Consider the following 24,426-nt stretch of genomic DNA (forward strand, 5'->3'; position numbering starts at 1 on the left):
CTTCAAGCCGACTGCTCCGCGATCTGGGACTCGAGGTTCTTTGTTTCGCCACTCACGGACGCCTTCACTGGTAGAATCGGTCGGCTGGCAAAAAAGAGCCCTCCCCTTTCTTCTCCCTCTCCTCTCTCTCCCTACTCTTGCGACTGAATCACAGTCGGTTTAACTGGTGAGAGAGGAAAACTTCCTGCCGCAAGTCAGGGAACTATGGCTCACCTTTATTTTTTTCTTGCGTAGTTAGGGCATCCTCCACCCAGCGCCTTCGCCGCTTCCCCGCTGAACGAGTTTGGCACGTTCAACACAAAGAAAAGCGACCAGTCGCCTGAGGATTCCCTGATACAACATCGTTACCTCCTGCCCCGGCGAGGAGTTGAGATTGCCTACTCGATCTCCAAAACAGTGACTAGTAGAATCGTCCTTTTGAGGCGATCCATCCTTTGCTCACCAAAGTAATCCGGTCGCTCAACAGCCGCCAAGCTGCATTCGCCACTCTTTGTCCAACTCACCAACGATCTCCTTTGGACACAGACGAACACTGCGAAAGAGAAACTACCAACTCACAAGGCGGTAGTCAACAAGCGACAAGAACTCCGGCGAAGAAAGAAGGAGCTCAAGCGTCGTCGCAAGGTTTTCGACGAACTCAACAACATCTATACGCCAAAGCCATACAAGCCCAAGATGCTCGGCCCCAACGGTGCCGCGACGGACGAAAATGGCAATCCCGAGGGATTTAGAGAAGACCTCAACATGGTTGTCATGTGTCCCGAGTGCAAAGAATACCCACCCAACCTGGTAGAAGAATTTTCGTCTGGCGATATGGTTTGCGGCTCCTGCGGCCTCGTCGTCGGCGAGCGTATCATTGATACTCGCTCTGAATGGCGTACCTTTGCCAATGACGACCAGGGTAACGACGATCCATCCCGTGTCGGTGACGCGGTCAACCCTCTGCTCAACGGTTCCCAGTTGGAGACTAGCATCGCTTTTGGTGATGGTAGAGACGCTAAGCAGCTTGCTCGTCTTCAGAACAAGTCCCAGAACGACAAGGCGAGCAAGTCTCTGATGCAGGCCTACAAGGAAATCGGCGCTTTCTGCGACAGTATCAACCTGGGCAAGAACGTGTCAGATGCCGCCAAGCACATTTTTAAGCTCACGTACGACCACAACTTCATGAAGGGCAAGCCACAGGAGGCTGTCATCGCAGGTTGCATTTTCATCGCCTGTCGTCAGACAGGTGTTGGTCGTACCTTCCGTGAGATCTTCCAGGTCACACACGTCAGCAAGAAGGAGATCGGCAGGGTTTTCAAGCAGCTCGAGTCCTTCCTGCAGAAGATTAAGGAGGAGAACCCTCGTGGTGCCGGTTCTCTGTCCAACCTGGACGGTTACAAGGCGAGCGCGTCCACCAGTGCCGAGGACCTCTGCACTCGTTTCTGCTCGAACCTCAACTTCCGCAACGCTCAGAAGATCGAGAACGTTTCTCGCGCCCTCGCACGCAAGACATCCAGCGTGTCAGAACTGGCCGGACGATCTCCCCTTTCCGTTGCCGCTGCCTGTATCTACATGGCGTCTCATTTGATGAAGGAGCCGCGAACTTCCAAAGAGATTGCTTCAGTGGCTGGTGTCAGTGATGGTACCATCAAGACGGCTTATCGCTTCCTCTACCAGGCACGCGACAGGCTGATTGAGAAGGAGTGGGGCGCCGACAAGAAGGCAATCGATGGTCTTCCGGTGAACTAGAAGATCTCCGGTTGTCCTTACAACTGTCACGCCAACTACTGCGCTCACGTGGGAGGTGCTGGGGACCTCAGTTTCGCAGGGGGTGATGATGCCGATATCATATTCAAATTGGAGGCGCCAGATGAGGTCCAACTTCCGTTTAGCCCAGCAGAAGTAGGACCAGCCGATGGCCATTTGGCATCATCCAACCCTCTTGCAGCCGGCTGCAATGTTTAACCGGTAGTCGCATATATGGACGTGCCGAACTACTTACTAGGGCATTTAGGGGTGGTTTCCCTTCTGTCTAGTTGTCCTGGGCCGTGGTTCGATTTAAGTCGCCTGGAATGGCGCAGTCTCATAGCTCTTGGAACATCAGAGCAAGGAGGTCGACCGCGAATGGACAAATTGTTCTTGCTTGCTTCATGGGTCGTAAAAGGATTCTTTCGTTTGGAATTGGAAGTACGAGAGGTTAATTGGTAATTTCAGCAGATATTCCCTGATGGCTCTTGGACTTGGTAACCAGAGAATAAATTGAGGAAAGAAAAAAAAAAAAAAGACTTAATTGAATCATTAAGCAATTATTATTTGACAAACAGTGCCCGGAAGCTCCGTGATGTATTGTGATACAGGTAGTAAATGATAATGGGTTGATGCGCCCCTTTGAGTCCGATCATGTACAGTGTAAATCACAGTGTGAAATTTTGCGGAACCGTAAGCACCAACCAATCACATCACGTGTTGGAAGACCCCAATTATTTTTTCCCACTCTCCTCTGAGCCTTGTCTCGCGTCGTCGCGACTCCATCTCGACCTGCGCTATCAACCGTTCAGCCTCGCACACCCATAACCCTGCGACCTGCATCAACATAGTCGCTACCCCCTCACCACCAAGCGCATACCTCCCAATCCGCGTCGCCTTCAACATGGGAGGACGACGGTCTAGGTCAGGCAGAGCTGCGGCTAAGCGCGCCTCTGCAGCGCTCCGTGAGTACAGCCTTTTCTATTGCTTCCCTTGTGATCGTGTTGAAGTTCTTTCGAGATTCTCTGTCGCCAAAATGAGTGCACGAGGCTCTGGAAATTTCATTGTTGTAGTTGTTTTAGGGGTGCTCCCAGTCGCGTTCTGAGACGCCAGCTCTCCTGGCCGACTTATGCGACCCTGCGTCCTGGACAGCTCCTTTTTTTGAAGATTCACTGCCATCCCATGATATCTATGGACAGTGGAAATGCGCAACAGCTTTGCTGACCAGTATTCCGTTTTAGAAAGCACTCCCAAAATCTTCGAGGGCATTGACGATGACGAACCCGTTGCTGAGGCCGTCGAATCTGAACCTGATATTGAGGCTCCTCCGGAAGACGACGAAGACGATGACGAACAGAAGGCCGATGAGTCCGGAGAAGAGGAGGAAGGAGCCGACGATGATGGCGAAGAGGAGCCAGCTAACGACGACGGAGAGGACTCCGAACCCTCGGCCAAAGAACCTACTCCTCCGACCGAGCCCGTCGTCCGCCGCAAGCGACTCGGAAGGCCGCCAAAGAACAAGCCGCCCGGATGGGACAATATGATTACCGTGCCTGCATCAGAAGCCGACACGCCTCGTCGGAGAGGTCGCGGCGGCTGGCGTGGCAGAGGCGGTCGCAGACCAGCTCCCGGCCAGGCCCCACCCAAGCTCAAACAAGTCATCGACAAGGAGGGCACCGAGGTCGATATTGTCGACGACGAGTGCGTGTTGCCCGAGGACCCAGAGGGCGAGACCAAGGTCGACAAGCTCGGTAATCTACAGGGCGGCCGACAGTACCGGTGTCGTACGTTCACGGTCAAGGACCGTGGTGAGAGGCAGTACATGTTGTCCACGGAGCCGGCGCGTTGTGTGGGCTTCAGGGACAGTTATCTCTTCTTCAACAAGCATCCGAAGCTGTACAAGATTATCGTGAGCGATGATGAAAAGATGGACATGATTGAGCGCAACATCATCCCTCACTCGTACAAGGGACGTGCGATTGGTATCGTCACTGCACGATCTGTGTTCGTCGAGTTTGGCGCAAGAATCATTGTTGGTGGACGGAACATTATAGATGATTACCGTGTCGCGGACCAGCGCGCCGCTGGCGTGGCTGAGGGTGAGCTTGCGGATCCGGCAGACGTGTTCGATCCCAGCCAGCCGTACAACTCGAATCAGTACGTTGCGTGGTTCGGAGCCAGTGCGGTGTACCATACCAACCAGACGCCGGCCGCGTCCGATCCGCTAGCTGGGTTGACGGAGGTCAAGAAGAAGAGGGTGAACGTCAACGATACCAACTGGCAACTAGAGCATGCTCGCGCTGCAAGGTAAGCCTTTTTTTTTTTTCCTGCAGCGCAATTGACGAGACGGTGGTTCTAACAGCAATGTAGTGAGTTTAACAGCCGCATCAACGCCATCCGCATGGTCAACCTTCGCAAGGGCGCCTACGACATCCACACGAACTTGATGCAGCAGCCAGTGAACACACAGCCTACCCGCGCCCGCGTCGAGATCGTCACCTCGGAAAAAGGTGCCCCTGCCACCGCCGCCTTCCCCGCCGTCCCGTCCGCGGTCCAGCGCAACTTCAACGTGGTGGACATTGTATACGAAACCCCGCGCGCGGGCGTCCAGTCTGCTGGTAAGCGCCCCGACAACGTGCCGGACTTCCTGAAGCCCTTCAACGGCATCCTCGCCATCGGCGACGATCTCAAGGCCCTCTTGCCACCCGAGTGCCGTGAATCTCTCGAGAGACATCAGGCAGACCAGAGGGAGTTTGAATCGCGCTTCGGTGACGAAAAGGACACGATGGCGCGCGGCGGCATCCAGATCGACAAGGCGATAGTGCCGCAGGGTAAGCATTCTTAGGAGGAAGCGTATGCCACTTGGGGATGTTACGGGACCCCCGACGGACGTTTCGAGACGGCCTTCGCGCGGCCTGCGTGTAGCTTCTGCGGGGTCGAGGTTCGTGAGGCGTGTGAACATGTGCTGGGCGCGTAGCATCTGGGCTTGGACGACGACTTGATTTGCATTTGGGGAATTTGTGGGTTCTGTTGGCCCGGCGTTCAGGGGTGGGGGATGGGTGGTTTGGGAAACCGGACATGGTGGTGGTTTTGCCATGCTAATATCTTTGCTTTCTGGAAGGAACTTTTGGCGGATAACCTCGCCACGGGAGGGAGGGAGAACAAAAGCGAAGAGGGGATGTGTGTGGGGGGGTGATTTAGGCTTGTATGTAGGATTAGATGATTCATGATGGCTCAATTGAGGAATAGGCCAATGTCTTGTGTATTGTGATGGCGCTGTGGTGTGTCTGCTATGGCAACATCAGTACTTGATACTGAGCACTGTACTATGGAGATGGTTAAACGGGCGCTTTCAGGAGTCGTGTGGAAACATTGAACAAGTCCGCAGCGATTTTGTTGTGTCGGTATTCACTTGGGACTTTGATATTGTCAACCGCCTTTTCGAAGCTGTTTACAGGCTCAGTTCTCTACGCTGAACCAGAAATAAATGGGTACAGACAGCCAGTGCCAGAGAGTAGACAACGTACAAGTTCCATTTCTATGACCAATAGAACTAGCGAGGGATTAAGATAACCTCCTTTTACTGAAACATTCTCCTGTAGTTCCCGAGCGAAACATTCACCGGCGTAGTTTTTTGGGTTATACAGACGACGAGCCTCTTGTGTGGGTGTGATGGAGATTGACGCCAAGTCTCCAGGACTTGCCTTGTGCTTTACTGGCCACGGAGGTTCACGCAGGAAAAATACAGTTCACATTTAGAATCATACGTAGTCTTGCGTTTTCTGTGCCCGACGTGACTATGTTAGCTACTCAAAGATCCAAGCTGTTTAACTTATGCACTCGAGTGCTTGTAACGCGTCAGGCATGAGTAAAGAAGAGCATGATATTAGCTCGACGGTCTTTTAAAACCCCCAATTGCTTCTTTGCATCTTAGAGTCGTTACGTGACACTTAATACTAGCCTGGCTCCGTCAAGATTATCAACATCAGTCTGATGGGATGAGCACATACAAGACGTTCAAGACATGAAGCGGCACGTAGTATAACCGCATGCTACATCAAGTATGTGTAAAGTTAAGACTATTCTATTACCAGCATGTACTAGTGATTTACAAACATCGGGGGTAAAATGGCTATTGGATCACGAGTGAAGTGAACGGGTCCCATAGCCATGCAAACACAATAATTGGTATTGCCTCGGGAATCGGATCGAAGTGACTCAGTCAACTCCAACATGTGTCCGCATTGTAATCTTGAAATCACACAACAAATGAAGTTTTACCTGTTGAGTGGTCATCTGACATACATCCCCGTTCCCGAGGACTAGGTTTCTAGATCGCACACGACACAAGCCTAACGTGGCTAGGTAATAGAGCTAGCTACCACCCATAGTTCCAGAGCCGTGGTCGTGTGCTCAGCCTTGGAGGGACTCGACTAAACAAGTTTACGAGACAGCATTGTAGTCCAGCTCGACGGCGGCTGCCCGGAAACTAGCCCACGGAAGCAGCGGTGCGGACGACGGCTGTATCCGATTCGCGGCCACACGAGAGAGAGAGAAGCACACTCTCGCTATGAAGCATCATGTGGGACGTTCCGGCCTCTCGGTCCTTCCGGTGCCCTCCATCACCCTCTTCTCCACGTATCCCGCTCATCCACTACAACTAGACTTGATATTTCAGACGGCGAGCGCCGATATCCCTAGAGTAGCCCAGCCCCGCACCACCATCACGTCGCGCAGCCTCGGCTGGTGCGAGGCGAACAAGTCTTAGAAAACTACGGACAGACGAGAATGTGATGCCAAATGAACTGATCTGTCGGTAGTGAGGACTAACACCGAAACGTGCCCCTAGCTACTCAACAGCTTCAAGTTTCCTGTGGTTTTGTTTATACAAACCAAACATGTTCGTAGGTTCCAAAGCCTCAATCCAACATTTGAACGCATGTAAATCAGTTTGCAACTTGTCCAAAGCTCGAAAGCAAACGACTGCCCCAGAGACCAAGGCGTCAAGCCATCAATGAAGTACTACTATACCGCTTCTGCTTCAACTCACCACTTTGACTTGCCTGTTTCAGAGACCCATCCGACTATGTTAGACTTGACAGGTGCTCCCTCTTGCTTCTTCACGAACCCTCTTCTAGTAAAGTCACATTGACCAAAGACGTACCCAAAACTCTCAGTCCAACTTCATCTGGTCTCAGCCGTGAATCTCAGACTCTTCACCAGACGCAAAAGTAACACCGGCTCAACCGGCTCAACCTCTGAACCCTTACCTCAATTCTAACCCCTAAATCAATGCAAAGATATCCTCAGACTGACCACCCCCAAAGCCCTCACAAACCACACCACGATCCAAGTTCATCCCGAAAGCATCCTCTTCAGCAAAGTCCCCCAAAAAATCTTGCAAAGCGCAACAACTTCTTCGCATAACCCGTCCCCCCCGGATTCCAGACGGACAGCATACAAAGTCAAAACCGCTTCCCGGCACATAGCTCGGCGCACGTCGCGGTCCTTCCCCCATTGCCCTCCCTCGTACCTCCGACAAACGCCCGTGGCTCTTGACGTAGGACGCTTCCCATCAAAGCTCGCATCGCGGGCGGGCCGCGCCTATCAAAGCGGCAGCTAAAAAAAAAGTCCAAAAGGCACACAAACAATACGAAACAATGCAAAGTATAGAGGGAAAGACGGAAAGCGAGATATAGTTTTTTTCCTGCATAGGGCTCATCGGGGGCCTCATCGGGGCCTGCGGGCGTGACATCATCTATGCTTTATTTTACTGTTATTTACTACACTGCACCTGTGCTGTATGTAGCTGAGGCCGAAGCTGAAGCAGATACAGCAGCTTGGGGCTTGTTCCCGAGGAGGACGTTTGCAATCACCCGTTGGAGATACGCCGTGTTTATTCCTAAGGTATCGAATATGCATGTACGTTCTTGATGTAGATGTACGTCCAGCTGGAAGACTGTCGCCCGACTGAGCCATTGCTGCGCTTTTGACTCCTTTCCCTTCGGACAAACATCTCCAGTCGCCTTTACTCAAGAGCTAGCTTTTTTTTCGTATCCATCTTCTCGAGTACTATTTTTAACACTTTCAGTATCCCCATTCTCCTTCCGTACGCCCAACGGCCCTTTTGCCAAGTTGTCACTGGGGGAGGGATAAAAAAATCAACTCAGCCCGTACGGCAACGCCCAGACCGTCGCAACTTTCATCCTACGCCCACACGAAACCAACCCACTTCATCCCGACTTTCACGTCCTTTATGCCTCATATACAACCAGGTTTCTGAGTACGCAGTAAATAAAAAATTGGTATCCGATACCCTCGTTGTCAGCTAGCCGAACTCCGAAAGTCTAACGGTCTGCCGGGACCGGACACGTTTCGAACCCCTTTTATTTCGTCTATCGGCGGAAGAAACCAGATGTATTATACAGAAAGCGAATATCATATATTATCTCTTGTCAGACAGCAGGAGTTTCGTATTAACTTGAATATCTAGACAGAAAATTCTCGATTATGATATATCATTACTATCATATATCGTATTTGTTGACATTAGTCGTAAACACATATTCCAAAGTGACTATTACTCTGCTATGGCAACTAATCAGAGCACACCACAGACGAAAGCATCCATCCAAGCAATTAGACAATTATCTCTCACCTCATCAATCACCGCTCGTTGCCATGTTGTCGCTCAGAACGCTGCACAAACTCAAACCCGAGTGTCCAGCTTAGTCACCCGCCAACGGACGAGCAAACAACATCCAAAAGTATAAACCCTAACGGCAACATCCGGCATAGTTTTCCCTCGCCACGGTCACAGGACTATGATGCAGTAGTTAGCATTAGCATCCACAGACCTAGCCTAAGCCCGAGATTAACCTAAGCGGCCAGACCGCCAAGGTGGCAGCAGAGGACCGACAAAAAAAAAAAAAAAGGCACCGAAATGCCACGCACACTCTGGCCTGCTTAGATGTAGCTTGTAGCTTGCGTAGACAGACGACACGGTGTGTGTACGCGTACGGGACCCGTGGCCCAGCGGTCGGTGGGCGAGCAAGGGAGCCTCGAACCACCGTTCGATCGCCAGTGCCTTTCAATAGTTTAGCCCTACGATGACCCAAGACATCACCAGTTCAAATCGAGCAAGACGAATCCAGGCTAAGTCGGCGTCCAAATCCCCCCAGTGAGACGTCGGTATGCCAAGCAGGCGTTCGGCGTCAAGTTTGGTCACGCAGGTCCTTCTCACCGCTTGCATATCGCTACTTTACAACCACTACCAGTTTCGGGAGATTTTATGCATGTGTGATCCATTGCCAGCACTATTGCAAACCAATTGAGACGGACACAGGTTGCGGGAAGAGAAGAGCCAAAAAGGCCGCCAAACCAAACAGGCCAACCAACACAGGCTAAGGCCACGCGGTACACGCATAGCCGTTTTGCGTCTGGCGCGACCTCTGAAAGGGCTGAGTGTATGTGTTTGTGTGTGTGGACGTGGCGGATGGACGACTGAATGAACATCAAGCCTCCCTTCCGGCAGAGGGATTGCTCACCTGCCGTGGCTGCAATGGCGCAGAGAGTGCGTAGTCAGACCACCGGGTGCCTACTTTGTGCCGTAAACTAGAGCACGCCCGTCGAGGAGTAGGGAAGGAGTTCACCCAAAAATCCTTCAGAGTCGGATGTGCAATGCAATGCTGTCCTGTCCCATGTCAAGGTTGCTGGATTCCGCGCCCACCGTAGGCAACAGGAGAAAGAGATTCCGTATCGCCCGCTGTACGTGACATAGGCGTCTCGGTGCACGAATGAGGCTTCGAGTAGGTGTGCGAGGTAGGTGGTAAGCGCTTGAACGCAACGGGAGAAGTAGGTCGTAAGGGCAAACCCCAGACTGGAGTAATGACAACCCGATTTATTGACACTTGAGGTAGGATTTGGATCGTAGGCTGACAGTCAAGACAATTCTAAAGCGTGTAGGATGATGGGTGGCGGCAGTACGTCACGTTGCCCGTTTACTTTCCACCTGCTCAACACTTGTCGGCTTTTCAGCTCTGACTGCCTATTCTGCAGAAAGACAAGAATAGCTGAACACCGGTTCGTGGGCATAGACATACAAAACAGGCATGCGTCAGGTAGGTACGGATACCACGCACCAACAAGTGAGACTGACCACCTCGATGAAGCGGGGTGGGAGAGACGATGCTTACTTTCGTCACCAAACAAAGGCCTCATCGGTGTCATCGTGAAGACACCCAGCGAGTTCAATGTGTACATCCAACCTCGCCCATCATTACCGCTTTCTTTCGCCGCCCGCCAAAGTAAGGCACTACTGCAAGCACTCTAGCAAGCGCGTGTCCATTTGGGGCCACAGAGGCGAAGTATGAGCCCGAGTTTACCCAGACATTGGCGACGGCGCGTCGTCGCTGTGGAGAACCTCTCCTCGGTGGCCGGGACTGGTAGCCGCCAAGGGAGAAAGAGGTTGGTCATGGCAACGCTGTGTTAGTGTAGAGAGTGACGATGGCTGGCTATCTCTAGCACAGCCAATCGTATGGACTATGATGTGTGAATTGGAGGGGTCATACTCAAAAGTCTGTGCTGACCTAATAGAGGATGGGCGGACAAGGACAGAAAGATCGAACGTGCATCTTCTGGCTCCGTTGTCGTCTGGCTCTGGAAGCCTTGGCTGACTCTCGCTGCCTGCTAACGTGTTTGGGTGTGAGCGTGGGTGTGGGGGACGTGGGAAAGGTTCCTTGACGGATGTGAGAGTCACGGACTAGGTGGTGGTGGTGGCGAGAATGACTACGTCAAGAAGGCTGCGCAAAATCAGCGAGTGACGGGTCGTGATGCGTTCCGTTGGACACCATTGGACCCGATCGGGAGTGGGTGTGCGGAACGAAGGGCGGGCGTTTCTGGACCCGATAGCTTCCTCCCGGACCCGCCAGAATCTCCATGATGCGCCTCCTGTGCCTTTTTCTTTGGAGTTTTCTTGGCCAGAGGGAGCATAATCTCGACTTGTTTTGCTGCAACAGTCGCTGGCACTCACTAGCAGAAGCGGCATTTTTATCGCCATCTCCACAGGAACAGCGGTGCACACCGTTCACTCCACCAGCTCCGATAGCCCCCCGCCTATCACAGATAACTTGTCCACAGCCTGTAGTTTCTTACCGTGCTTTCAAACTCAACGCCTGCACACGATGCTCTGCGTCAGGGGGGAAGTTGGATGGACCCCAAACGCGGCACGAAGTTCCACGCACTGCTGCGGGGTTGAGGGGGAAAAGGCAACAACAAGTCATTATCGGTTGTCAGAATGCGCGGTTTCTTGTGTATGGTACCAGTGACAGGTGACCCTGAGATGTACAGCCACATGTAGAACGTTCCTGTCCCACGGCGGATGGGCACGTTGGGCAACGATCGCTTTCAAGTCAGATGTGGGTGTGTGTTGTAATGACACATTGTCACATATGAGTCTCTTTGTTATGTCCACACGGCAAGTCTGGCGATGAACCCCGTAGACGGAAATCTCAGAAGTTGAATGCAGTCACCCAATTCCCTTCTAGGCGTCAACAGTTTTACACCGCCCGCCGTCGTCCGCCTGCGGCTTGACGCTAGACGCTGGACACTGGACATGTCAATTGTCAAAACAATTCAACGGTCGCAGTCCGTTCCAGCTGGGTAAGAGGGCCCATGAGCAGGAGGCCCCTAGGATAGGTGCGTTTGACGACGCGGAACCGTCGGCGTCGGGGAAGCTGCACCTTGCATGCAAGTATGCCGCAGCCATGGTAGACCAACCATCGAATCTTGGAAACATCGACCAGGTATGTCAGTCCGTGCATTTGCTGGGCGGCTGGGGGCACACGGGACTCGAACGAACGAGTAAGAGTTAATACTAACATGCCAATAGCGCTTCGAGTGATGGCAGGTAAAGGGTAGGTCGAGAACATTAGCCATGGCAGGCATTGGACAGGATAGGGCACGAAGCATCCAGTCATCGTCATTGGGTGCAAGATACCTTGTAACCGGACAGCAGGCCTTTTCTCGGCGTCTGGCCGTAGAGGGTGCAAAGCCAGGCAAACTCGAGATAGGGAGGACAGTGAGAAGATTCGTTCGTCAACCATGACAGGCCAAGCCGGCCATGATCAGCCCACGCGGCCGACAAATTTTTTTAATACTTTTAGAAGTTTCCTTGAACCCTGGAAAAATTCTCCTTGCCTGCCAGCCTAACCAAAGGTAGAGCCTAGAAGAAAAGAAGTTTGGGGGCCGATACTCTCGGCGTGTTCCCGGGCCCTGATTCAGGCTGGCCAGTCGCGACGATCTAATGATTTCTGTACTATTGGACAGGTTTTCTGTGGCTGTCTTCGTACAACTATCATCGGCAAGTGCGCTTTGTACGCAGTATATCCATGATGTGTAATGAAATGCACCCGTGGATCAGGAGCTTTGTCGTCTGGACGTAGTATCGCGACGGGTCCTCGACTGCGAAGGGGGCATCAAGATCGGAATGGAGCTCTTACCATGCCCACCCCATTCTAGGTTCCCCTCGAACTTAGTTGCGGTGAAGGTGCCCAGTGGTCCCAACATGCAGGTAATCTGATCAACGGTGGCTTTTCCATGCTAAAAGAGGGGAAGCGTAGAGGGAAAAAAAAAAATAACACCAAAAATTTGTGCAGAGGATGTAGCCGATTCAATAGCTTTTCGTCCAGCCCCAGTGGCTTCTCCACTTGACAGAGCCCTGATGGCCTGCCTCCCATCCGCTAAAGATGGACGGTGGAGTCGGACCCTTGAGAGGCACGAGTCTAACAGGCAGAGAAAGACCACTTTGGCGTTTGGTGTATTCTCTGCGTCTAATGTGGATCTCAACCTCGTGGGCTTTTGTTGGCGCTGGCGTTTGTGAATGGGGCATCCCAGTATTCAAAGATCCTCAGGGCTTGAACCAAGTGACGAAGACCCGACATACGCCTCACGGAGTGCGAATGACCAGTTACGGGGGATGAGCTGTCATTAGTTCTGGAACCTCCAGCGTTGGCACCGAGAGCCATCCGTCTCGGGCGAGCTGCTATGCCCTCGTGAGATCCGTTTTCAGGGTCCAGTTCCCCTAAACCCCCGTAGCGTCGCAGCCCATCTTTGGCGCAGTTGGAAGGCCGAGATATACATAGAACAGGCGGTGCCGGGGGAGCGCGAGAGAATGTGGCTCGGGTGTTAGTGAGACCCAAGGAACAGGCAATGGCCCGCCCTGGGTGCGGGTGCTGGCTCTGTCTGTCCACTGCTCCATCAGAGGCGTACACGTAGAGACCAAAAGTTTCGCCGTCACAGGGTACTCGCAATGTTGTGTACGAAAACTTCTGCTTGTCGAGTCAACCACCTTGCTGGAAAGGGAAGGACAGATCGCCAGCCCAAATTTTATGAAAATATCTCCGTCAGGTGGTTGCACCTGAGAATTTCTCAGTGTATCACGTCCTGCATGTTAACGGGTCTTGAGATTCTTTGCTAAAGTGCATCCAGGGCAGGGTTGCCGCGGCCCACGCGTTTGCTCAACATGAGGCACTGCCAGAGACACCCTGTTCATGGCTGTTCATGGGGTCTGCCCTGCGTGCCTGTGTGTGGTGGTCGACTTCATTCTCGATTGGGGGACCGCACTGTGCCGGAGGTCTTGGACACGCCAGGGGTATCATTATCATAGGCCGGGTTGACCGGCTTTACGCCTCGCTGGATCATGGTGGTATGACAGGCCGAATGGAAAGGGTGCAGACATCCAGACCGCAGACGCAGAGAACTTGCTGTGATTTTGGGCCAACTTCATTTGTCCGCTGTCCTGCTTGACTCGTAACCCAAAGTGCAACATGATCTTTTTTCGAAATTTGATCCTCGTTGTGGTTGATCTTTTGAGTAACGAGATTTTTTTTTTTGCCCCCTCACGCCTCTATGCCAGCTATCTATTCAACATTAAAATCAACAGTCTTTTGTTGAATGTAGCGCCGTGCGATGTTGGTCTGTTCTTCATCGCGTTCAATTCGTAGTAAAAAGTTGACCGGTGACCGGTCTGTCAATCAGTGTTTATGGGCTTTGTCATCTGTAAGGATTTGGCAGAGCTGCAATCGGTGTGTGTGCCCTCCCTTCTCTATCCGTATTTTCAAAGACCCCTCCGGTCTCACTCAGGCACGGGACGGAGGAACGGAGGACTGAAAGGCTGCTACTTTCTGAGCAGGGCAACGTTGAAGGGTTGGCTCATGTTGACCGCTTGGAGTGATTCGTTAAACCTTACGGTGAGGGCTTGAACGAGCCAATCAGAAGTGACTTATTTAATTCTCTTTCTGCTATTACCGAGCAGCGGCAGTGTCGTCAGTAGCAACCAGGGCAGACGGCATTTCCCATTTCCATATCGATGCCTCGATGCCTCACCGTTATGTGTCGCGCCAGAGACTATTGAAGCCCTTGCATACTCGCAAAGAGTGATGCAGTTCTTGCCAGTGCATGTGGGCGGAACGTAGGTCTCACTTTGTGACAACAATAGTCGATTGATTTGCTGTCGATGTAACGCCGTTGCCTATGTCGTCCGAAAGGAAAGAGTGTGTAGAAAACACATGAATTGATGCCGCACGTGATCGTTGTGGACTGTTGTCAGCCCAGTTGGGCCAGCATCTCCGACCTCAGTCGCGGTGGCAAGCAATGGCCTGTGCCTGTAATGCGATCTTAAGCAGTACAGTGGGTTTCTGGATTTGTTGGCTCAGGGGCTCCAGACAACTCCCGGTACAAGTGCTAAATGCTACGATGGCACGGATGCTCCAGCCTCCAGCCAGCCCCCTTCACCCTTGAACGAAGGAAGGCTCAAATTGGGGCACCATTTGGTGCAGCTGTCTTCCTGGTGCTGGGAAAGTAGGTAACGGGTTGGCCGAGTGGATCATCTGATGCCCAGTGCTGTGGCTGTACCAAGCCTGGACAGAGATACTGGCCCCATCAGAGGTCCGAGCATGGTTAGTACCGACGAAGACATGGCATTGCATCCTGTTTATGGAGATTGCGACTCAATTCAAGAAGAAGAAGGGGTCCCTGAAAACGGATATTCGGAGGTTATGCTGTGTGGATAGCCAGCGATGGATGGGAGTCCTAGACAAAGCAAGGTCGAAGGGAGCGAGTGGTGCCGCGTGCCCATGATAGAACCGAGACCCAATAGGTGGTCTGGATATCAAAGTCTAGCAGCGATGCCTCAAGTGTTTGAGGTGCATAGGCAGAAGCAAATTGCCTTGCCGCCCCCCGGAGATGATGACGAACCTATGAGCCTGGATCATCAGTGCCTGGGCCACCGCTGAACCAGCAGCACCGTTGCCCAAGCAAGTCTAAATGGTGTTTTGGTTCGAGTGTGAATAGCGTAGGAGCATGCCCCCCCCAGGTATGGTTGGTTGTTGGGGGTTAGTGTGTTGCGTGTCTATGCCTGGGTTTGGTCCTCTCTGTATGTGTGTGTGTGTAAGTGTGTGTGTGTGTGTGTGCCAGTACTGTTTGGCCGGTGGATCCTCCCGCTGCCGAAACACACCCTGAGGGTGTAGCCAGGCAAAGCAAATATATGAAAACATGTGTCTGCACTGTCAAGAAACACGGTGCCGGGGGTGGTGGAGCGTGCGGTATTTCTCTCCCTCCGCTGCAATATCCTCCATATTCAAAGGACATGAAAGTAGTACCGGTATTCTTTTTTTTTTTTTTTCTTGTGCTGGCAGCCTATTGGGTCCTGCTGCGGGAACAACAAGATGTGCCAAAATGCCGCGTTTGGCTAGGCTTCGTCATACATCATGTTATTATTTTACTTTATCCGAGGGTGACAACGAGCAGGAATGAAGCCTCCATGTTTTGCCGTAATAAAATTCTAAGATTGGATTTTGTGTTGTATTTGTTGCGCTGTGCTCTTCCTTTTGCCGGCCAAGCCCGAAGTGGCCTAGCTGGCATTGGCAGCCACATTCTCTGGGGCCCTGAAGAGTGAATGATGAGCAGGGTCGCCCGCACTTTCAGGACGGTGATGAGGCGCTGCCTCGTTTTAATGAGGCAAAACGGAGCACACTGACGTATCGTATTTGTGATCAGTGGCTGTATCCTGTAGCCTGGAGGAGGCCGGCCTGTAAATGTTCGCTAAGACGTTGAGCGACTCAATGGGGCGGAACTGATGCTCCTTTCCTAGGTGCCGCCGCGTTTGACAGTTTCGGTAGCCCATCACAAAGCCCGGACGCACCGGTGCAAACCGTGGCTGATTCGGTGGGCAGGTCGAAGTCTGCAGTGATCATCCGTCTATGTCATTCTGGTCTATCAGGCGAAAGCAACAGTAACAGACGGAAGGTGAGGCAAATGCTGAGCAAATCTAATGGGCCAAGCTCAGCGCCTCAGGGCACCAGGTATCCGTAGGGGAGACGCACAACGGCGGTAGGGGTGACGGTGAGTGGATGCTAACTGGGTGCATTCCGTCGTCATAGTCTGGGAGTTGGGTAACAGGGCTCGACTTGGGCCGCAGCGATCACCCAGCAGATCGGATGATGAGCACAGTCCACTGGCACAGATTGTCCCTTGCCCTTTGCAGCTTTGTAATTGCAGGAAGCGGGCGACAAGCCCTGAGCTGCCATTCGCCGAGCCCCGAAATAAACAAGGGGACGGGGGACGGTTGATTGCGACGCAGAGCCCAGAAGGAGGTCCAGCCTGTGAGGGGATGGGGACTTGCGCCTGTGTGTTCAACCTCCTCAGCGGTCACTGGTGTATGTATTGAATGTGTGTGAGGCGAGGGCAGGGCGCGAAGTGTGTTGCATTTGCCGATGACCGCTGTCCAGTTCTGGCCTGGACCGGGGGTGCCTGGCACGCCCCTTGTCCTGAGATGTGTAAGGAAATGCGTCCCTATGCAGCGTGGATTCGTTAGTGGCAGGCGGTCAAGCAGACCGCAGAGCAAAAGAGGGATGAAAATGTACCAGACATGTTGCCTCGGTGCCCCGGATCAGTTGAATACCTGTTCTACCCGCGACAACCCAACCTCCCTGGCCCGCATGCAAGGTACAGGCAACTGGCACAAATTGCACAAGGCTAGTCTAATACTCGCCTGTACATCTAGAAGCCTCGGGAGACAGGGTCATCCCATTACCAAGGTACGCTAAAGCCCGAACCGCCATTAACGAGTTTTTTTTTTTCTAGTTTTTTTTTCTTTGCTTCTCGCCCTCTGTCGAGGGCCGGATGACTTGCTGGCTTTTCGCGGGTGCCATAGCAATTACGCCCCAGGGTGTGTGGTCAGTTTATGGTGGAGGAGAGGGCTGCAAGTCAAGACGAATACGTAGGCAAACCGTGAAGATTCGAATTTGAGGTTTGTTGTCGCGTATCCGTACTCCGTGCTGCAGACTTTTGTCAGCATTGCTTTTCCCTCTTTCATCTGGGGCGACGTGGAGATGCGTACCTCCTATCACCCACTGCCCGATGTCCAGTACCCAACTTTTCGGCCGTGGCATTCAGGAAGAAATCTTTGTCGCGGATGAATATGGATACGTAGCCTGGTGAGTTGCTGTCACTCTGGCTGTGTTGATACTGATTCTCCAGTACATCGCCGGAGAGGGGTTTTTTTTTTTTTTTCCCTTTCTTTTTGGTCGTGGTCGCGTTTTAGCGTGACTTTTACTCAGTCGACACCCATCCAAAAACAATCCACACCCTAGCCCTTGAGTGAGCCAGCACGGCAGGTCCCCCTCGTAGCGCTTTCATTCAAGGAGCAACAGACAGGGAAGGCAAAGAAAGGAAGGGCAGGAAGAGCCCTGGGCCTTCTCTTGATCCACCAAGCAGCAGCAAGCACCGCCAGGAGCGCACCTATCGTCTGTGGGTGCTTTGCAGCAGCAGCAGCTGGTGCTGCATGTGCCCTCACCCCTTGTCGCTGCCTCCTGCTTCCCCTTCCTGCCTGACTTCCCTCGCTTTCTACTATGATGCACGTACTCCGTGCTCCTTGCCTTTCTTTCTCATCACCTGCGCCTTCCTCCCCTCCGTAGAAGTGGCTCCTGCTCCAGCCCTGCTCCAGCTGTCGCGCTCCTCTCCTCCCTTTCCCCCTTTGGCCTCGCACACTGACTGACTGAGAGTGTCCACCCCCTTCGTATGCAGCAATAACAAGAGCAAAGGAAACTGCAACTGTGCATATGAGCCTGGAGGTTGACGGTCCTTCCACCCCATTCGGTTCAATGCTCCTGCCCACCCCCCATCCATATCCCCCATCCACGAATACATAAACGACGTACACATACGTACACGCTCGACGAGAACTTGGGGCCACCATTTGCCAGGAGCCAATGAGTGCCGATTTTCTAATGTCCCAGTTTCCAGCGGTGTCGGGGTGTGGAGTCGTCAATAGTGCCCCTTCCCTTCTTTGACATCCAGTCTGGACGCTGGAACCCACATCGTCCTCAATCATCCGCCCTCTGGCCTAAAACGGGGTTGCGGATGCGGTACGTATCCTGTTCCTGTCTGCTCCTTCGCCTTTGAGAAACCAGGTATCTCCGTGCCTTCTTTTAGCGTGGTGGTTCATCGGGGGGGAACCAGTCACCCTGTCGACTCCACATTCGGCCCAGGGCAAAAGAGGGACCCACCAGCTGTTTTTTTTTGGGGGGGGTTTTTCGTACTTCTTTTCTGTCGTCTACAGTGACAGCCTAGCCGGTACCTACCACCAAAGTGAGCCGGGGCCTGCCACCACTCACTTTCAGTTTCCAGTGCAGCGCCAATAGTAGTTCAAATGTTCAAGGCTCCGTGGGAATGTACCTGTCACAAGTACCTTCGACCAGCTCCCTTCCCCACCCATTCCCAACTTTCTCTGCCATTGTCGCCTTTGCCGGCACGTTCCCAGATACCTTAGATGCGTACCAAAGGCCATACATGGACACAAGTAACCCGTGGAGATCCTGCACAGCGGCACCCACCCCTTCAGGGCACTAAAAAAGTACATGCAGCGCGAGACTCCGAGTTTTTTTTTTTTTTTTTTTTTGTCTCCCCGTCCGCTGTGTAAACTACCTACGTTAGGTGCTAGAAATCCACTCGACAAGACAGCCCTCTCAGTCTCCTACCTTGTCTGGCCCGGTACAAGCCCGAGGTACCTTGTCCCCCACCCTCAGTTGCTGGTCCAGGTACCTACCATGCCAACCCTCCTGACCGTGCTAACTTACCACCCACCCTACTTTGCCTACTCTGTAACCTGCTTTCCTTCGGATACTGCTGGGCTGTACCGCTGTACCTCTCACTGTACCCATCCCCGTACCCTACCAACTTCGCCCTCTCGCCTCCATTCATACGCATGCCGCCATCATTCCTCGCTCCACTCTTCTACCATCCTCACCCCCATCCACATCCTCCCCCATCTCCATCACCTCCATCCCAACCCGACCCGTCCCATCCATTTCACTCCTCGAATTTCTTCCTCCCGTCTTTTTTCTTTCCCTCATCCCCCTCCCCCCAACCCTTTCCTCCCCAAATCCAAACCTTCGAATCCGCCGTATCACGACGAAATTCACCGTCCTCGACTCTTCACGAATTCCCTCCCCTTTCGAGTCGTCGACACCCAGGATTCAGGTTCTATCATCTCATTTTCCTCTCGCGAGCACTCGCCGGACCGACATCTAGTTGCTTATACCAACTAAAGACACGACGGTCGAACGCTCTGTCGGTTCTGCTGTTGAGCTATCAGAACACGATCATCTCCGTGTGCTCTATCCTCCGAACATAACCGAGAAACACCGTCCTTTCGGCATCGCGAAACCGTCTGACGTTTCCCTTCTTACAAGGTAAGCAGCCTGTTGTCCCGATTTTACGCCTTTATGTCGCCGAGAGTCTGGTACGCGAGCTTCGTCCTATTTGATCAATGCCCGACTTTTAATCAAGATCTCGCGACGCATGCATTGCGGACTGGTTGATTTGGCACTGGTCGCGGTACCTCGGATTACTATAATCTGGGTTATAAACCGACCGCTCATTCGCCTACCCGCAAATCCACGCCTCCGATCAAACGCCAGAACAAGTGCTGGGCTCAATACTTGCCCTGATACCATTCTACTGGGTTTTATGCAATCAGTTGCATTTGCTTCCCACAGGGGGTATCCTGCGCTGGAGCTACTACCAACTTTTCTCCCAACACTCCAATACCGGCCCGCCAATACATGACGCATTATTCGACGAAGCTTGTGTATCAGACTCAGGCACAGACAGTCAAAGTTTTCCTGCTCTCTAGGCGCTCTTGCTGACTTTTAATCGAACCAGACAGTATTGCGGCTTTCTTTTCTCCTACGGCCCGACTTTCTTCATCCGGTGTCTTGTGGCCCTGGATTTTTCTTGTAACGCTTGACGACTCTTCCGTTTGAGCATTCATTTTCGAGCCAGACATCTACGGTATTCATCCCACGAAGAATACTTATTCTTCCTGGACCTTCGAGCCGTCCACCGACCGCCGAACCACGAATCACCTATTTCCTTTTCCGCCGCTATCACCCAACGTTCATTCCCGAAGCTGCACGGCACGCAACCCTTGATGGCTATTTGCAGTTACTAAGGGACAGTGTTACCTCCTCCAACCCCCCCACCGACACGACACCCGACCCTCCGGCTTTGGACATCACCGGTACTACGCTGCGGTTTTGCCCCGTGCCGTTAAGTGTCTCCTCTCCCGACGCCTTGAGCAATCTCTTCTTCCGACAGAGATCACATTTAGATCTTCGTCGGTCCCACCCTCTCAACACCGCAATCATGCCTGGAGGTGTCTGTGCCGTCCTTGACTACGAAGTCGACCAAATGGCCGAATTCGTAGCTGAGATGGCTACCCGCGTTGTTCTGCCTCTGTCAAGCACCGCCGTCACACCGCCGTTCCGCAAGTTTGTTTCCCAGATTCTGTCTTCAACAAGACTTCCCAAGAGCACCATTCTCTTGGGTATGAACTACCTGGCGAAGCGAGTCAACACGCTCAAGCAGAACAACCCTTCGTACACCGTACCAGAGGGTCAAGTTTGGCGTATGCTGACGGTTTCCCTGTTGCTTGGCAGCAAGTTCTTGGATGACAACACTTTCCAGAACCGTTCCTGGTCTGAGGTGAGCGGTATTCCCGTCGCCGAGCTCAACGCTCTGGAACATGAGTGGCTGGAGCAATCTGGATGGCGTCTCTACGTCAACTTGGACTACAGCGCGGACTACAAGGCTTGGCTCACCAGCTGGGATGACTGGAAGATCCTCAAGGATCAGGCTACGGCTCGGGCCAACCGCGAAAGACTTGTCCCTGCCATCGACACCAGCCTCAACAGGTACAATGGTCGTTCGGCCTACCACAACTTCGTTCAGCAGCAGGCAGCTGAATACGAGCGCTACGAGGCTATCAAGCGCAACGAGATGGCTCACCAGCAGGCCTACGGCAACTGGCAGTGGCAGTCTGCACCACTCACTCCTCCCGACTCGGGCTACGGGACTCCCGAGTACATCAACTCGGCTACCTCAGCCAACGCCCGCTACAATGAGTGGTTCTCCCAAGCTGCTGCCAACGCTCAATGGAATGGCCGTTACCAGCAGCCCTCGCACAACTACTACAATCACCGCCACAACCAAGCCACATACCCTGGCCACTATGGCTACAACCAGACCATGTGGGAGCATGGCGTTGCTGAGTGCAACTGTGCAAGCTGCGTTGGCCCGGCTGTGAAGCCGCCCGCCTACTTTGCCCACCCTGGTTTTGGCCAGCCTGTTATGGGCTGAGGTTGCAGCGACACCTACGGGCGTTTTCGCCTTTGAAATTGGCAGGAATTTTGTTATCGGAAAAGTTTGGGAGGCCCAGCGTCATCGGAGACGCAGGCTTTTTTTTTTTTTTTTCGGCATGACGATACATTTGCATTCTTCAGATACCCTCACGACGAGAAACCGAAAGAAGCGGTTATTTGACCGGGTGGTCCCCACGTCGGCTTTCGACCATCACGATACGGGTACGGAGCCGCTTCGATGCATCCGACCTACCGCACACATTAATCGCCAGGGGACTAAGAAGTATCTGGTCCTTGATGTGTCAGTGGCGGAAGTTTATGGTTCAGCGCGTCCTACCCCTAATGACATATTTCTTTAATTCTTTTTTTACCCCCTTGGTATACGGATAAAATTCACTACCGGCGTTTAACGGTTTACCTTTGCGATTCCCCTGGAGTTGGACGATAGATATTGTGGTTCTTTTGTGTTGGTGCGGTAGTAGGTGGTCTTTTCGACGATCTGTATTCGCTTTTTTCGACGCCCCTTCGACGTACGATCGCCACCGACAACACTCGATTTCTACCAACCTGATGTGCTGCCAGCAGGAGGATGTTTACTATCACCTTGCCTCCACACCTGTAGCGTCTCCCGGTATATGTAGGGATGGACCTGCGAAGCACGGACAATCTTCTTTCGCCTGCTCCCATTATTTCCTTTGTGGGTTGCCGCGGGATCATGGCTGTTTTGTTGTAATTCAACCCTTTGCCGGTACATGTCCGGTTTTCTTTCCCGAGATGGGAAATGGTATCATGCAATCGGTCGGCTCGAGCCAATTCCATTAGAGGTGGCATCGGGCTACGCTTGATATCTCTGGCGTCGGCACGCCAATGCAAAAGAGCTGCATGAAATGGAGGGTACATATGGATCATGTTTTATTCTTCTCATTGGCTTTGCGCGGACTTCTGTTTGTTTCGCAAGAATGAAAAAAAATGGGACTCACATGGAGAGGTGTTCTGCATTGCGCTCGCAGGTCAAAACGGGGGGTTAAAACCCCTCTCCTTGTTAGGATTTTTTTTGGAGTTTTCTTTTATTTTCTCTTTTACTTTGTTATTTGGCATTCTTCAGATGGGTGGCTTGCGAAGTCCGTCACGACCTCGCTTATGAACAGGCGAGAGGAAATACTGGTGGCTTCCCAGTCAAACCCCATCGTTCTCTTTTATGACATTTTTAGACGTCTCCTATTGTTTTCTTCTTTCTCTTCTGGTCATTATTGGCATTCACTAGAGAGCGGTATGGCTATGGAGTATGAATTATCAGGAGGGCAGCAGATAATGCGGGCTTGTTCTCAGAAGGACCGCCGCGGATTGGTTGTTTCTTCTACAGTGATTTGAGACTGTGAAACAATATGAAAACACAAGCTACTGGGACTGGTAACATGGTCTTGCCCTCACGGCAGGTCACGACCTGTTGACATCAAAAGGGGTTTGGATATGGATAACTGTGGGACGGATGAGATTGGAAAGGAAAGGAAAAGTAGCATGGACAAGTCAATGCAAAGAGGCAGTGACTGAGGGCGCGACCCTAGCGAAAGTATTGAACGAGCAGTCTTAGACAAACAGAAATACACAAAATAGTTGAAGCGCTACATTAATTTTTAAGCCGTGTGACGACGCTCAGTAGTGATATGATCGTTTTTGCGAGTATATGAGTGGCAATCGGGAGGCAGGAACAAACGAGCCGTGGGTTGAAAGTGGAGAGCTTTTGGAATACCATGTGCTGGTGGTGTATGGCATTTTGGGCCGTTGTGATTCGTCAATTTTGACAATGTCGTGCGTGCATCGCTCGCTCACTCACCGAACTCTTGCCGTTCTCATCATCCTTTTCCAGCGACGCCTCTCAATCGAGTCCCAGTACATAACGAGAGATTTACATTTTTTTTTTTTTTCACATATTAAAGAGTTGGAAAAATAAAATAAAATAAAAATATCAGTCTTCTTCACGGGTAACCTCGTCATCAATCCAAACGCACGCGTTCGAGTCCTGCTTAACCTGCGTACTTCATCTCGGCCACGGTTTCAAGCTTATACGTTCTGGTTTCTCGACGTCAAGAAACACCCCACCCAGCCGCCTTATTTCTTCCAGAAGAAATAAATTCAGAGAGGCAAGTGAAAAAGGGACAAAATGTCACGGTTCGTCTCAGCAGGCGCCATCAACGCCGAGACAGGCGAGGCCGTGGCCGCGACGGAGCCGAAAGCCGGCGACGCAGGCGAGACGAGGAAGAACACGGAGTGGGAGGCCGTGCAGAAGGAACTCGAGGCCGAGAGGAAGAGGAGGGAGGACGCGCGTGTCAAGGCCGTTGAAGGGGGCGAACAGAGTCTGTATGACATATTGCAGGCTAACAAAGGTATTTTCCCCCCTCCGTGTCTTCTTCTTCTTCTTCTTCCATTCTCCATAAGTTCTGAAGTTTCATGCGAGTGACTGACGGCTTTTGTAGCCGCGAAACAAGCTGCTTTTGAAGAGGCGAATAAAATCAAGAACCAGTTTCGTCCCTTGGACGACGATGAGATTGACTTTCTGGACGAGGTGAGGGAGTCTGCGCGCGCGGCGGAGGAGAGGGTGCGGAGGGAGACGGAAGAAGGGCTTGCTGCGTTCCGAAAGGCACAGAACCAGAAGCGGCCTGTGGAGGGGGAGGATGGTGGCGATGAAGGTGGTGCTGGGGCGGCCGTGGAAGGGGGTGATGAGGAGTGGGCTGTTGGACCGAGGAAACGGAGGAGGAAGGAGACGAAGGGGTTGGGCGTTAAGAGGGAGAAGTCGGGGGAGCAGGAGGTCAAGAAGAGTGCTGCTGCGAAGGACGAGGAGAAGGCCGAGGTGAAGGACAGTGAGAAGAAGGTTGGCGAGGTGAAGGTGGCGGATGTTGGTGAGAGGAAAGCTTCGGAAGGGGGTGTGGCTGCGAAGCCCAAGACGGGACTCGTTGCGTATGGCTCTGATTCGGATGATGATGATTGAGAGAGAGCATCG

The 24,426-nt window shown here is 52.5% G+C and overlaps 4 protein-coding genes across 4 annotated transcripts; all 4 read left to right on the forward strand.

Moving 5' to 3' along the window:
- Positions 1 to 675: 675 nt before the first annotated feature.
- Positions 676 to 1,731, forward strand: CTRU02_208228 (transcription factor TFIIB; the record flags this gene model as incomplete). The annotated part of the gene is made up of 1 exon (XM_070205057.1): positions 676 to 1,731. The coding sequence occupies one exon, from the start codon at positions 676 to 678 to the stop codon at positions 1,729 to 1,731; it is 1,056 nt and encodes a 351-aa protein (XP_070061132.1).
- Positions 1,732 to 2,632: 901 nt separating this feature from the next.
- On the forward strand, positions 2,633 to 4,573 carry CTRU02_208229 (nuclear localization protein; the record flags this gene model as incomplete). The annotated part of the gene is made up of 3 exons (XM_036725833.2): positions 2,633 to 2,693; positions 2,970 to 4,035; positions 4,099 to 4,573. 3 exons carry the CDS (start codon positions 2,633 to 2,635, stop codon positions 4,571 to 4,573), a joined length of 1,602 nt encoding a protein of 533 aa, XP_036582547.2.
- Positions 4,574 to 20,433: 15,860 nt separating this feature from the next.
- On the forward strand, positions 20,434 to 21,426 carry CTRU02_208230 (cyclin-like protein; the record flags this gene model as incomplete). The annotated part of the gene is made up of 1 exon (XM_036725832.1): positions 20,434 to 21,426. The coding sequence occupies one exon, from the start codon at positions 20,434 to 20,436 to the stop codon at positions 21,424 to 21,426; it is 993 nt and encodes a 330-aa protein (XP_036582546.1).
- A 2,163-nt stretch (positions 21,427 to 23,589) lies between these two features.
- On the forward strand, positions 23,590 to 24,414 carry CTRU02_208231 (uncharacterized protein; the record flags this gene model as incomplete). Its single annotated transcript, XM_036725831.1, has 2 exons — positions 23,590 to 23,812; positions 23,903 to 24,414. The coding sequence occupies 2 exons, from the start codon at positions 23,590 to 23,592 to the stop codon at positions 24,412 to 24,414; spliced, it is 735 nt and encodes a 244-aa protein (XP_036582545.1).
- Between the last annotated feature and the right edge of the window lie 12 nt (positions 24,415 to 24,426).

The sequence above is a fragment of the Colletotrichum truncatum genome (assembly GCF_014235925.2).
Source record: "Colletotrichum truncatum strain CMES1059 chromosome Unknown Contig_0005, whole genome shotgun sequence".
In the NCBI taxonomy this organism is placed as follows: domain Eukaryota; kingdom Fungi; phylum Ascomycota; class Sordariomycetes; order Glomerellales; family Glomerellaceae; genus Colletotrichum; species Colletotrichum truncatum.